Source organism: Acanthochromis polyacanthus, chromosome 14 (assembly GCF_021347895.1).
Source record: "Acanthochromis polyacanthus isolate Apoly-LR-REF ecotype Palm Island chromosome 14, KAUST_Apoly_ChrSc, whole genome shotgun sequence".
NCBI classification, from domain to species: Eukaryota; Metazoa; Chordata; class Actinopteri; family Pomacentridae; genus Acanthochromis; species Acanthochromis polyacanthus.
In genome coordinates this window covers 30,759,092-30,774,030 of record NC_067126.1, presented here as the reverse complement: position 1 = coordinate 30,774,030, position 14,939 = coordinate 30,759,092, and the positions used below count along the sequence as shown (strand labels likewise).

Below are 14,939 nucleotides of genomic sequence, written 5' to 3'. Positions count from 1 at the left end.
CACATTTTCACTAAATATTCTAATATCTGATGATTGCATTTCTAGCTGAGAAGTTGTTGTCGGTGAACTGCAATATTTGTATGTGCTGTTTTGATTTGGGAGTGTCTGTGTGTGTGATTTCAAGGGTGAGTTAAAAAAGTGAATGCAAGTGTGTCTTTCTGTCAGTCTGTGTGTCTCTCTATTAGCACACTGGGAAGGTAGGGGGGGAATTCACCACTATCTAATCTAATGGGATTTTCTTCCCATCTATGCACAGCAAATAAAATTATAGAGCTGTTATAGGTAGCATTCTCAGATTTCTCTCTGAAACGTTTTTGACTAAGGCCCTCCATGCATACCAGTGGCGAGGTCCCAGGCCAAATACACATCCTTTCACATAAACATGTCCACATATTACTGCCCGGCTAGCAAGACTCTAGGGGTGGGGACGGCAGACCAACTTCCGACCTTCCACCCTAATGCAGTTTAGCAAGGAGTTTGATGTCTTGTTGCCAGGCAACCAGCAGGGAGAATCTGCAGACTCACTCTTGATTTACCGGTCATTAAAATGGGCAATCTGTAATCCACTTGTTGCAACTAGCTGTGTGCAGGTTTCAGTCACTTACTACGTTTCATAATCTCTCTTACATCAGTTGGTGGTTGACACAATAAGCAAACATTTTTACAGGACAAGAATCTTGACATTTTAATTGCCAGTTGGTTTCAGTGATAATGTCTTGAGTTCTGAGAGCAGGCTGGCAAAAAAAAATTATTCGGAGACGGTTCAATTGCTCACTGCCCTGTTGGGGAAACAACATGCGAGCCATTAAGTGCTGTGAGTGGGTGTGGCACAAAGTGATAATCACATCATCGTTGTTAGACAGAATGGCAGGAATAATCAGCACTTTGCCATCAGCGTCCTGTTTACTACCCTCAGGGTTCAGCAGCCACAGTAGGCAAAAGCAATGTTGGACTATAATGAATATTTTGATTGTCATTAATAATTAATAAAATGTTCCACCCACTTAAGATGCTTCAGTTTCCAGAAGCCACAAAGCACACTCAGAAACCAGATTCTAGCTTTTTGCATGAATGTTTGCTCAAACATGCAGCACACTGAAATGAAAACATAATAAACGTACACACATAGTTAGTTCTACAGGTACCATTCTGGCCAGAAGTGAGTAAATATTTTGAAGAAATATTGACACAGTAAATTGTCATGCCACTCAAAATCATTTGCTGAAAGACAAACATTCATAAGTGCTTTCAATATGTCAAGACATTCAAGACAGTAATATAAGCTGAACCAATTACAGTTTGAGTGCTTACTTCATTTTGGAAATGGACATTGATAACTTCAACCTTTTACATTTTCTGGAAAGAAACTAATGCCGATTGTGGTTTGGTTGCTATGGGTATTGCAACAGTTCGACAGCTTATTACTATAAAAGTTGGTACTTAATGCCTCTGAGTCATCTCTGTGGTTTGCACTTTGGATCCATTTTTCTGAATTAAATACCCACAGACAACTGAACGTTACTCATCAACTTCATTCATTAATGAACGTGAATCTCTGAAATTGCCTGCTAGTCATTTCGGATGTTGACGACCAAATAAAAATGAGGTAGTGTTGAAGCAAACCCCTGGCTTCTAAAATATGTGGCTTTGGTAAATCTCAACACAAGAAAAGCGTTTGTTAATTCTGTTACAAGGAAATGAACAGGCATGTTTTGACTTTCAAGTCAGGTTTTTCAAACGTGATAAAAATCCTTTTCCTGAGATTATATCAGTCTAACTTGAGTAAATTGTATCACAAAACATATTTATATAAGGGAGAAGGAGCTCATTTCTAAGTACATTTTGAATAAATTGATTTGTGTGCATCAGCTGTCAACTAAAACGTGTTTCTCAGAACACAACTTAGAGGTTGGAAATAAGAGAAACGAAGGGGAACTTAAAAAGCTGACTAATGCTTACAAAAATCTAGACGGGTTATAAATTAAAGGACCAATCACTGCTCAACAATTTCAAATTTTGGACCAACATGTGAGACAATGCTCTCTACCAAGTGGCTTGTTAGCAAAACAAACAGTTAGCTTCCAAGCTAAGTGTATGAGGATAGCTCAGCCAGCTGATGCTTTAACGTACTTAAAAGTTGGAATATTTGGCGTTGTCTAATCAAAATGCTGAATGAGAAATATCTTTTGATTGAATTATGTTCTTCCTGAAGAATTGGAGACTTGAAAATTCCAGTTTGGAGACACTTTATCTCAGTTTTTAACTTAATTTGTCGTCTGTAAAATCAAATGCCTACGGTTTGATCATGTGATTAATAAAATGCAAGTGTGACAGTAATGTAAACCCGTCGTGATATCAGTTATCATCCTGAGAGGAAATGATTTGCCAGCTTAGTTGAAAATAATTGTAAATAGCCTAGTATATTTCTTTATTTGCCAAAGATAATTGCAGTATTTTATTTTGGAGTTTTACCTTTATTTTCAATCGCTAAATGTAACTTCCGGTTCATGCTCTTACCTTGAAATAATCACTTCCTGTTGCAGCTGAGCGCGAATTAGCTTATCAGCAACGATAAGACAGAAAAGGATAAGGATATGGAGAGACATTGGTACATCAATATATATTTTGCACTTAGCAGCCCATTTGAAAGACGCACAAGGTATGTGTTTGTGTGTAAAGAAGAGCAATTTGGAGTGTTACATGGAACTGAACGTGTACATTTGTTGACTTTTATCACTAAAGCTAAGGTTCATCTAATGGTTGTAAGAGTTAGCATTTATAGCTTACACGTTGCTTTGTGTTTTTCTAGCTCTTACGGTGAAGTTTGAGGGTTTACTCCCAATAAATCCAAAAAAACTCATCAGTGTCATCCTTCAATCAAGGGGGTAGGCTACAATAATTTACAACTACAATCAATTTATGATATTTGTTGCAATGTCAGTTCCTTGTTGACAGGCTTCAGTCTTTCTGGTGCCCTTTGAACTTTAAGCAAACAAGACTTTCCTTGACTCTACTGTGTCCAGTGATCTTCTTATAGGTCATTACACAAATACTGAGGACTAACTATAGATTAACTAAAATAATACAAACTAAGTAAACTCATTAATAATATTGAGAGGAAGAAAATGCAGTTTCATCCTGTTTCTAAAATCCCTGCACAGTACATATATAATGCATATCATACACATTCAGTGTTTGAACAAGCAAATCCCTTAAAAAATAAAGAACTGCACAATTGAAAAGAACTGCATGTCAATGCAAATACCTGCACATAGCCAAAAGACAGAAACTAACAGAATGAATCTTTAACAAACAAATTAAGTACTAACAAATTAACAAAGAGTCGTATTTGAAGCAGGACGTACTGTGGGTGATTACAGGCTCATTGTGACTGAAACAAGATAGCAAATGACAAAAACTCAAGCAAAGTAAACAAAGCACAAAGAGCCAAACTTCAAGCTCTACTCATTGTAGGAGAATATTTTCTTGCTATTCCCCTCCAACTCCAACCTCACATTCAACCCAAATGAGAAGAAAGAAACATATTACACTGGACCTTGCACATGTTTTTAAACAGTAAATAAATGAATGTTATAGGCATACTTGACGTACATGTAATCTTTATTCTTTTAGCTTTTCAGTGAAATGGGTTATAGCAGTGTGTTGCATGCAGTTTAGTTATACACTACAAGCATTATGCATATAAATGATGGGAGATGTTAAAGTCTATGTAATCAAAACATTCTTTCAGTATGCATAAAGTATAGTAGTGAACATTTTAATTACGTGCAAAATGTAATTACAATAGTGGATTTATACTTTATAACATAGAAGAACAGATGTAGTTGTGACACAGCTTGGGGCGAATGTTGTGGGGAGCAAACGAACCGACAAAAGTGACACAGCAATATTTAATGTAAACAGATGAAGGAAATAGCTAAGGGCACATGAGATGTGTGCTGCCATATCCTTCAGATCATTCAGAGCCATCTTTCATCCATCTTAGATATTTATCATGATAAAGATTGAGAGGTAAACTGAAAAAAATACAGTTTACAAAGCACACAAAAATAACATTAAAGATCAACAAACTATTTCCCAGTCAGCATTTTGAAATTAAAAAAAGCAAGAAAAATGTTACATAAAAACAGCTTAGAAAGGAAAGTCACCACCAATGAGACAGGGCTTTGTCTTATTGAAAAAAAAAAGGACATTTAAATTCTTATCCCACTTCCTGCTGAATGTATCATGTCTGTTGCTTGAATACAACAGAACATGGAGCATATATTTGGTTTTATGTCACAGGTAATCAATATGAATTCTTTTATATATTCCATGATGTCATTATCACTGCAGAATACACACCAATTAAAGAAGAAACGAGGCAAAATGAAGAAAAGGTAGGCACATTAGGAACCTTTTAGGGAAGCTGCTGTCCTACAAACAGACAAAATTACAGATTAAACTGTCAGAGGTTTGCTGATAAGTGAGGTAAATTCGCAGAGGGTGACTTGCAGTGCGATATTTAAAAAAAAAAAAAATTCCAGCTTCGAAAGCCATCAAGGGCTTTGTTTTTAGTACAGTTTCATGATAAATTTGTACATAATTTGCAATATTTAAATGGTACATAGGTAGAACACAGGAGGCTGAGGTGACGTACGTGAATGATTTTGATGATTCAACAATGTGCAAAGTGTTTCTGCCAAGGGTTACTGCTCTGACACTGATAAACACAATCAGCACACTTGGCTGGATTTGTTCAAATGGTAGGCTAAAGTGATGTTTCTGTAATGTATAAATAGCAACCATGTCACGTCTATACTTCACATCATGAGACATGATGGACTGGGAGAGACATAGTAAAATCAGTACACTCTATCATGCATAAACTTGGAGAAACATTCATGCAGGTCTACATTTGTAATTAACCCCAACTCTGACACTGTCTCTTGGATTTGTCAAACAATCTAAGTGCTGTCAGTCAGCAAGACTAACCTTAAAGCAGTTTTACTCATTGTAAAGACTATACCTGAAGGAACAACCCCTTTGAGGAGTAAAAAAATGTATAAAAATTCAATAAGCCAAACTGTGACTTCTTAAAGTAATAACATTTTGTCTCCTCATGAAAATTAATTAGGTTAAGTAACTCAACAGCCATTGATATAGCAAATAATTCAAGACACTGGATAGCAGAACTAGCTGCAATAGAAGTTAAAGCATTAGCTAATGTGTCTTTCAGAACACTTTGCCCATCCACGCAACACAGCCAAAAGGGATCCTTGCTCCTCAACATCCAAAATAGTCCTTCTACAGCCTGATGAACCACTTTTCCATTTTAGGCACCAGCCTCTAGAGTCAAGTAAGCACAGTCAGTTTGGCATAGTAGATATCCATACTAAGGAAGGAAGTCCAATGGATGTCATTTTCAAAGGTTGTAAACATTTTGTCATTAATTAAAATGTCTTTGTTGCATCTCCAGCATTCTCCTATATGTCTTCCTCTGTGACATCTTTGCTCACAACTTCCTTTTCACTTTTGTCCTTTTCATATTTGTTTTTCCCGTTTGTTGTCACACTATTACATGAAGGTTGAGTAGCCGCTGAAGGGGGCAGTTCACTTTTTTGTTGGTCTGCGGCAAGGTCTTCCTTTTCAATGGCCTTTTCATCCTTTTGAATGTTTCCATTGGACATGTCAGAGTGGCTAATACCTATTCCTTTACTGTTCTTGACATGCTGTCTGTATGCTCTCTGGATTACAACAGCCGAGGTATCCTCCTGTTTGCGGCGGAGGGTGGTAGTGATGGGTTCGTAGGACAATTTGGAAGGATTTGAGGCCATGAAGCGCTCCTCCATCTGCCCCCTTAGAATGTCCATCTCCCCACCCTCACCTAGCACACGTTTTGTGAATGCAAACAGGATGTCTAGGCAGTGAATGCGCTCACCACTCACCATGGGTAGATCCATAGAGATCAGTTCAATCTTGTTAGGCTTGGCAATGCGCAGCGGTGGGTCGAGAGCATCTGCAAATTCTGAAAGCTTATAGTACTCCATGAACTGCGTTGCACGAGGATCAAACCTTTCCCAGACCTCATAAAACATTTCAAAATCATCCTCACTTAATGGGTCCGCGCTCTCCTCAGTCGCCACACCAAAGTTTTCCAGGATGACTGCAATGTACATATTCACCACAATAAGAAAACAGATGATGATGTAGCTCACAAAGAAGGCAATTCCCACAGGAGGATTTCCACAGTTGCCTACAGCAGTGCTGCCAGGATGCTCCTGGGTACTGTCACAATCATCTTCGTGTCTGTTGAGAATGGGATGCAGCAAGCCATCCCAGCCTGCCGAGGTGGTGATCTGGAACAAACAGATCATGCTGTTGCCAAATGTCTCAAAATTGAAAAGGTCATCGATGCCTCTTTCCCTCTTGACATAAGCAAAGTTTGACATTCCAAAAATAGCATAGATAAACATCACCAAGAAGAGCAAAAGGCCGATGTTGAACAAGGCAGGAAGTGACATCATCAAGGCAAACAACAGTGTGCGGATTCCTTTAGCACTTTTAATAAGGCGGAGGACGCGGCCAATGCGAGCCAATCGGATGACTCGGAACAAGGTGGGTGAGACAAAATACTTTTTTATCAGCTCTGAGAGAAACATACCTAGAGAGAGGAAGAAAAACATAATACACACTGTAAATGGCACAGCTATAATGATAAAATGAAAACATGTGAGAGCAAACAGAAGTGACTCATACCAAGAATTGATAGGATCACTACGATGAAATCAAATATATTCCAGCCACTTGTGAAGTAGTACTGGCGAAGTGAGATCACCTTCAACAAACACTCTCCAGAGAAGACGATAATGAAAAATACATTAATTTTTTTGAGGACATAATCCTTCTCTGGAGACTGTTCATCAGTTTCCACCATCATGGTTACCATGTTGAGCCATATTAGAACCATAATTGCAATATCAAATGCTTGCTTTGTGGTGAAGTCAAAGATGTATCCTTGAATCTTGTTCTAAAAAGATAAAAGGTTAAGAAGTAAAAATATAGTTTTTAATGCTATAAAGGCATCATATTTCTGATTCAAATAAGCTGCAGTCATGTTTAAAGTTACATACTGAAGGTCTAGGAATGGGTTTCTGTGGTTTCTTTGAACCCAGCTTTTTCATGGCATTGTAGTATTTCTTCTGCTCTTCAGTCATAAAGATGTCTTGACCTCCTAAGTAAAGAGAGCATGCAAGGCTTGTTAAATCCCGGCAAAACGCTAGAAGTCAAAATATCACAAGTTGTTGAGAAAGCAGATTTGATACTTATCTTTTTCTTTTGCTGATTGAAATTGTCAATGATGACACCGATGAAGAGATTGAGAGTAAAAAAAGCTCCAAATATGATAAAAACAACAAAATAAGCGTACATCTTCAGGTTGATCTCATACTCTGGCTGCTCTCCCTGCTATAATAATGACAGAAAATAGAGACATGATTTAATGATTTACTTCCACAGATTCTAGAATTCTGGGGCAAGCAAACACTACTAGAGCACCTTTGCAGAATTTGTCTACAGCAAAGCCAAAGAAACTCTTTTTGTTCTAATACAAAAGATAGCCACATATACAACTGAAAATGGATTTTACGCTGCACATGAAAACTACTCTCCACACAACAGCATAGCTTGGTTGGTTATTTTGCTGAAGAGTTAAAGGCGAACTGCAGCCCATTGCCTTCATCTAACGGCTTCTCAGTCCATTAATCTCTTGGAAAATTAAGACCATTCATTTAAAAAAATGCTGCAAATTATTTTTCAATGGACCACGATAGCTCAGTACAGCTTTGACATGTTGGTAAAAAATAAAACAAAAGTAGATCAATCTAGCTTAGCTTACATGTTGACAGTCTGACACATTTTGCATTGCCTTCTTGAAAAATCTAATTTTTTACAAAATTAACAAGCCCATTTTTATATGTCGTGAGAAAGATCATGAGTGAAACAAGCAGTCAACGCCATGGCTAAACATTTCCAACTTGAAACTGGATTGTACCTATAACAGTCTCAAAAACACAGATTCAAACTTTCAGAGTTTCATCCGCAACAAACATAAAACAACAACAAAAAACTTTATAAACAAAAAAGCCAAGTCTAAATACGTTTATACATAAATGCATACATAAATTCATGAATACATTTTGTGCATAGTAACTTAAAATATTGATATGTTCAAAGGTGTTATTTTTCAGTACGGTTGTGAAAAGGACCAGGATGAGCTAAACAATGAAAATTTGATTACCTTGCTTGGGGAGTCCACAGCAGCATACATGATGTCCATCCAGCCCTTGAATGTAGCCTATATAGAAATGAATACAACAAAGAACGTGCTTGCATGCTTAGAAATGCACCAATTGTGCAATTATTTGATATTCAAACATTTTTAGTTACTTACCACTTGCAATAGTGCAAGGTAACCCATGCCCACATTGTCAAAGTTGACTTTAACGTTTTTCCAGCGGACAGTGTCATTGGGAAAACAGTCTGATACGTTTCTCACTTTTTCTGGAAGCAAAGGCTTATCATCGGTTCTGTTGACACAACTGTAGAATTTTCCTGCAAATAAGTTGACGCCCATGATGCTGAAGATGAGCCAGAAGATGAGACACACCAGTAGCACATTGACGATGGAAGGAATTGCTCCCAGTAGGGCATTGACAACCACCTGCACAACAACACACAAACATGAAATGTCTGTACAGCAGGCAGAGATTGCAGAGTTTAGAACTGATGCACAACACTGTATATTGCGGTAACGGTAAGAACAGGAAAACACAAGAGTGAACATTTCAGTGCCAACATACACATCAGCATGACCTGGTCACAGCTATGACTAACACCAAAGCTCAAATACAATGATAACGGCATGGTAAAGTTGGGAAAAGCATCAGGAGAGGAGGCAGGAGACTGATCAAATAAAGTATATTATGTTTCTAAAAGTAGTTTTAGTGGGTTGACTAAATTTTAGGTAAACATCGAAAAAGAACACCTTGTAGAGGAAGGAGGATGCCACAAATTTTGCTTACTGTAAACAGAAACATAAATAAAATGTTAAATTACGCAGGACACAGTATCCAAAACAGTGAAATGATAATGGAAACCAATGTAGCACTACTGACGCACATGAGAAGCTGTGCATGCAAATGAGGGAATTCACTGGCTACCACGTGAGGAAAGATGATCATCATAACAGTGCTGTGAAACTAGACCACCATAATATGAAAGCAGCTAATCAATACATGCTACATTGATTTCAGCAGACTACAATCATGGCCCTTCAGTTACATAAGTTATCAACCCCTACTGAGAGCAGAGCCTGGCAGCATGTTATAAAGTATGACATGACAAAAGAGTCACTATATTTTTGCTACAAGGGGTATGATGCCACTGAAAAGAATAGCTTGATATTTGGGGAAATACACATATTTACTTTCTTCTGTAAGTTAGAGTTAGAGTGGGAGATTTATGCTGGTCTTTCATTGGTTTAAATATGAAGTCGGAGAGAGAAGACGAACAGCTTAGCTTAGCATGACGACTGAAAGCATCTAGCCTGGCTCCAAGGGTAACAAAATTAACCTCCAGCACCACTAAATATACTAATCGCCATGTTGTGTCCTGTTGAATTCAGTGAGTCAAGTAAGATTTCCAACACTTTCCTGTCATCATACCTTTGCATCATCATTGACAGCTCACTTTAAAATGCACAACACTGCACTGTGCAGTGTACACATTTATGAGAGCACAATACATTGGTACATTATACACTCAGACTTTAGTCATAGTCACATTTTGTGATTCCAGGAAACGGTGGAAACTCAACTCTGTAAAAACACAACTTGATTTTATTCCTCTCTTTCAGCTGTCTTGCTATTTGTCCCAGAAACTGTGCATTAAAGATTGATGTACGTAGCCTTCAGGTTTGAAAAGTGTAGTCCGTTACACATGCATTCTTTATAATTGCCAGCAGAGGGTGACTCCTCTCGTTGCCATGAAAATTCTGATTGCAAAGACGTTTATGAAAAAAAATCTTGCTCCTTCCTTGATTTTTTACCTCAGGAGGCACTTTCCTAATTACTTTATGGCCTCACTCACTAGTTTCAAGATCTTTTATATACAGCATGATGTTGAATTTGCAAATTATTGTTCAATTTAAAGCAAAATAGACAAAAAAGTGCAATATGTTTCAGGGCGGGGCTACCTTTTGATTGACAGTGCCATGCTAGTGTTTTTGAGTTCTCCAGTTAAATTCACTGCTTACCTATTACTCCAGGTTTCAAAAGACCAGGATGGTGAATTTGGCTAAATACCAAACTTGAGCCTCCAGAATGGTGGTCCTCAAAGCAATGGGTGTTTTTTTCCAGTCACAAGTCTATATGCTACCGTAAGCTAAAATCTGGGATGCATATTTGGTGGACGGAGGAAAGTATCTAACTCTGAGGAAGAAATTTGCCAAATGTCAAACTATTCTTTCACCAAAGTCCTGTGTCACTGGAGTTAAAAGCTAAACAGGAGGACCAATAATATGTGGAGAAAGCGGGGTAGGGAAGGAAAGGAAGGTGTCATTTACATGGAAAACATTTTTGGGGTCTTGCAGTGACATAAAGTGTTATGCTTTTTTTCACCAAACTTGTGGTAGACAGGGCATCAAGACTCAGAATGGTTGGGGAAATCCAGGACTCTTACCCTCATGCCCTCGAAACGTGACAGGGCTCTCAGGGGCCTCAGAGCTCGCAGGGTTCTCAGAGACTTGATGGGACCAAGTTCATTAATTTCTAGAGCATTGGCTACCAGGCTGACCAGTGAGACCTGGAACACATGGAGACACACTCATGAGCAGAAGAAACACATCACACCTTTAAAGGGAGCTTTCTCAGATGCTAGAGCATGAACGTTACTGACAACATAAGTGTATGTGTGTGTCCAGTGTTCCAACCTACATCAACAATGAGGAAGTCCAACCAGCACCAGGCATTAGTGAAATACTTGGCAAATCCATATGCCACCCACTTCAGTAACATCTCCAGAATGAAAATATAGGTGAATATTTTGTCTGCAAACTCCAACATTGTTTTAATGGTCTTCCTCTTCTCAATATAGACGTCTTCCAATGCCTGAATGAGAACACAGACAGAGAGAACTTCAGTAACAACAAACAAGCACAAGAATATCTTTGGATTGTCCTAAACCACAGCAGTCAGAACATATTATTAAAGACAGAACCGGACTAATTTAATTACATAAAGGAAATGTCCTTAAACACTGCAGTCTGCTGCCTGAGAGATGCCAGATAGGACATGACACAACAGAGGTCCAAAAAAAGCTTTGTATTTCTTTCTGCATTGACTTACAAGTGCTCCACTGCTGAGCAGGATCATGAAGATGATGAAGCTCTCAAACCAGTTGTGCTCCACTATCCGATAACAGGTTTTTCTCAGCGTCCACCACATCTTCCAGAAGCCCACATCCACATTTACTTGACAACACTTGAACCTTCGCACGCAGGCTGACAACAGACAAATAGGAGGTGGTGTTTTAATCATATAATATGTCTGAATCTGATTAAAACTAAGGCTGTAGGAGGTTACAGCTACATAGTTATTCACCAGCAGGAAAGCAGGCGTCAGGGTCCATAGCTTCTTCTAATTCAAAGTCTAGAGAATCTCCTTCTCCAGCTGGTAGACCAACCACTGTGCTGCCCTCAGAAGAGCTGAACTGCCCGTCATCTTCTACATTCTGTAAAACAGAGGATTAAGTTCACTAGTGTTATTTGAGCAAATATAATTGTCATGGCAATTTTAAGAGACTGACTGTGCCCACATTTCATGTGTTTCTCTCCAAAGGAAAACTGTATTCTTACCAAACAGTCCAAAAAAAAAAAAACACAGAGACTTGCTCATAGACATAGAAAAATGATATGTTTTAATTGTCACTGAAGCAGATGTGTGTGTGCATGTTCAAGGCTGTTAGTGAGGACTTACCGACATGCATTCAGTTTAAGGTTAAATCAAATGTATAAAAAAACAAAACAAAAGGTGTCTTGTTCATCTTTAATATTGCACATAATGTGAAAGACACATGTACAAAAATTGACAGAATATGGCTGTCAACTTCTCAACTATCTCTGACCATAATTGCAAGTTTCCCTGATGTGATAAATACAGCTGAGTGGTCATTAACTGAGGAGCCAATAAGCTTTACAGTTGCTCTTGTTGTCTTCCCTCCTTATCAACTCTATTTCATTGTAGAGAGATAAGAGCATGCTACATCTGTCTGCCCATCACCACGACTTGTTTTAACTATCAAATGTTTGCTTAGTCAATTACACACACACACACGATTTGCACAGGTCTTTGCCACCAGTAAGCTAAGATGTAAAAAGCAGAAAATATCCATAAGCAGCTGGGGATTTGAAGTCTGACAGTGTTTCACAGCAGCTGTATGGTCTCTCTTCAGCCTGTTGTTGTATGGCTGTCAGCAGGGTGTGTCTCCTAATAGCATGAGAACAGCTTGAATGTCTTCCTGGAGAAGGCAGGAGCACTTGGCTGGGGAGGGAGAAGCTAATGCAGTGCAGAGAATGATGTAAGCATGTTACTGCGATACACTGCACGCACTAAGGTCAGTGTTATCACAGATTGTGCTTCAATCCTGCCATTCTGTTTCTGCGAGAAATGCTTTATGTTACATTTGAGCAAAATCAAGAGTCAGCTGTGGAACACTAAATACTTAGTTTTCTTTTGTACATTTAAGTGTTATTTTGAATTACTGCAATTACAGCACTGTTAGCAGAAACCGTTGTATGTGTTTAAACAAGGAAATCACAACAAAATGCTTTGTGTTGCCATCATCCTCAAGCATACACTCACACAGCACTTTGTTAGCCTACACAATACATCCACAATCCAAAACAACGTCCTTGCCCCAACTCTACTTTTCAAAGCTTAAACATTTAGGCTTTCCTGACATGATCAGAAAAGTGATAATCCTATCATTTGTTTTTTCATAGAGACCATACGGGTGGGCGGTGTACTGGACTACATTGCTTTGAAAAGTGTTTTTAATATTCAGTTTAACCAATAAATATATAGAAATATATGAGGAGGGCTGGTGAATAGAAAAAAAACTTTTCCAGTGAATGAAGCAAAGCCACAAAATAATGATAAGCGATTTGCTAAAAGGTTATTGGATCGTTATTGTAAATGAGGCACTCCATGATGACTGTAATGTGTTTTAAAGTGTTTTTACAAGTTTGCTAAAACTCTTACAGCATCCGCAGCAAAGCAGCAGCAAGCAAACAACAACATCACATTGTAAACGTCTGCTAATCTTCCTATGAAACACTTCCACTAGGCGAAGTGATTTACAGCTAAGAAATCGAAAAAGAAAGCCACAATGCAAATGAGTTTCTGTAACAATCAAACCAACAAGTACATAAACACATCGCATCAACAACATGGCAATAATCATAATGTATACAGTCAGTGTGCTTCTGTTTTTTCTCTGTATGAGCTTTTCCACAATAAAAAGCAGAGTCTCTGTTAGGTAGAGGACTCATCTCTCCAGCACTCAGGCTTAAATGCCACATAATGCAATCTGCACACTGGTAATGGTTTATTATGGAGTATATAAGGGAAACAACATGTTCACATCTCACTGCTATGACTGTAGACTGTAAAGCAAGGGCTTCACCTCCTGTAAGGCAACACCTTACTACTCTCAACAACAGTATCCACTCACATGAAAATCCTTTATGATCCAACACTGGCTCTAAAGTTGTGTCATCTCGAACAGAAAACACATCTTAACAGACCAAGTCGTTCGACTGAGAAAAGTATCCTTACCATGTGGCATGCTGCTATTTCAGATGAGGCACTGCTGAAGTCTTCTGTGTTAAGATTTTCAAAGTCAGACTCTCCCACAGCGATAGGAACAGTGACAGTCAGACTGGGATTGTTGATGAAAGACATTATAGAATCATCACTCTTGCTGCAAACTATGTACTTGTCTCCAGTTTTGTCGACTCCGGTCACATCTCCATTGCCATTCTTAGGGAAGTCTTTGATCAAATGGTTGGGGACACCATTCGGCCCTAGAGGTTTGTGGAGCTCATCCAGGGCTTTGTCCTCACCATTCTTTTTCTTCTTGCCCCTGAGACAGACACTGCTGCAGCTGCTTCGAAGCAGTGATTTCATGAAAGCAATGCCTCTGTGAATCCGTTCGATAGCAATCTGCAAATTGTTCATCTCGCTGTCATCATCTGTCGCTGCCAGGTTGTCGGCACTGAAGGAGCTCAGCAGCAGGGCCAAGAACAAGTTCAGCACCTATCAGATGATGACAAGATTAATGCTAGATTAATCTATGAGCTATTTCACTTAAACTTACAACAAAACATCATGAATAGATATTTCTTATATTAGCCAGCTAAATTTAAAAGAGCTGAATGAGAGGAACTAATGAATTGAGTGTAAAAGATGTATTGTACCACAAGGTTTCCAATGACCATGACCATCATGTAGACAATGAGGCACATGGTAGTCCCAGCCACCTCCATACAGTCCCACATGGTCTCTATCCACTCTCCACAAAGCACTCGGAACACAATGAGGAATGAATGGAAGAAGTCATTCATGTGCCAACGAGGCAGAGTGCAGTCAGAAGAGATTTTACACACACAGTCCTTGTACTTTTTTCCAAACAGCTGCATGCCCACCACAGCAAAGATGAAGACAATGATGGCGAGCACCAGGGTCAGGTTGCCCAAAGCCCCCACTGAATTACCAATGATTTTGATGAGTGTGTTGAGAGTGGGCCAGGATTTAGCTAACTTGAAAACTCTCAACTGTGAAAAAAGAAAACAGAAAATGAGTCATTTCATGTGTTCCTGC

General features: G+C 38.7%; 1 protein-coding gene across 1 annotated transcript in view; it reads right to left on the bottom strand.

The window, feature by feature from the left end:
• Window positions 1-3,603: 3,603 nt before the first annotated feature.
• Window positions 3,604-14,939, bottom strand: part of scn1laa (sodium channel, voltage-gated, type I-like, alpha) — a 29,850-nt gene continuing 18,514 nt past the window's right edge. The window contains exons 16-27 of the mRNA XM_051958529.1: window positions 14,537-14,893; window positions 13,896-14,375; window positions 11,661-11,790; window positions 11,406-11,560; window positions 10,995-11,168; window positions 10,741-10,863; window positions 8,453-8,722; window positions 8,300-8,356; window positions 7,326-7,467; window positions 7,134-7,234; window positions 6,760-7,030; window positions 3,604-6,664 (exon numbers count right to left, since the gene is read on the bottom strand). Coding sequence (XP_051814489.1) covers window positions 5,487-6,664; window positions 6,760-7,030; window positions 7,134-7,234; window positions 7,326-7,467; window positions 8,300-8,356; window positions 8,453-8,722; window positions 10,741-10,863; window positions 10,995-11,168; window positions 11,406-11,560; window positions 11,661-11,790; window positions 13,896-14,375; window positions 14,537-14,893 — 3,438 coding nt within the window. The 3' untranslated portion in view covers window positions 3,604-5,486. The remainder of the gene's footprint in view (window positions 6,665-6,759; window positions 7,031-7,133; window positions 7,235-7,325; window positions 7,468-8,299; window positions 8,357-8,452; window positions 8,723-10,740; window positions 10,864-10,994; window positions 11,169-11,405; window positions 11,561-11,660; window positions 11,791-13,895; window positions 14,376-14,536; window positions 14,894-14,939) is intronic.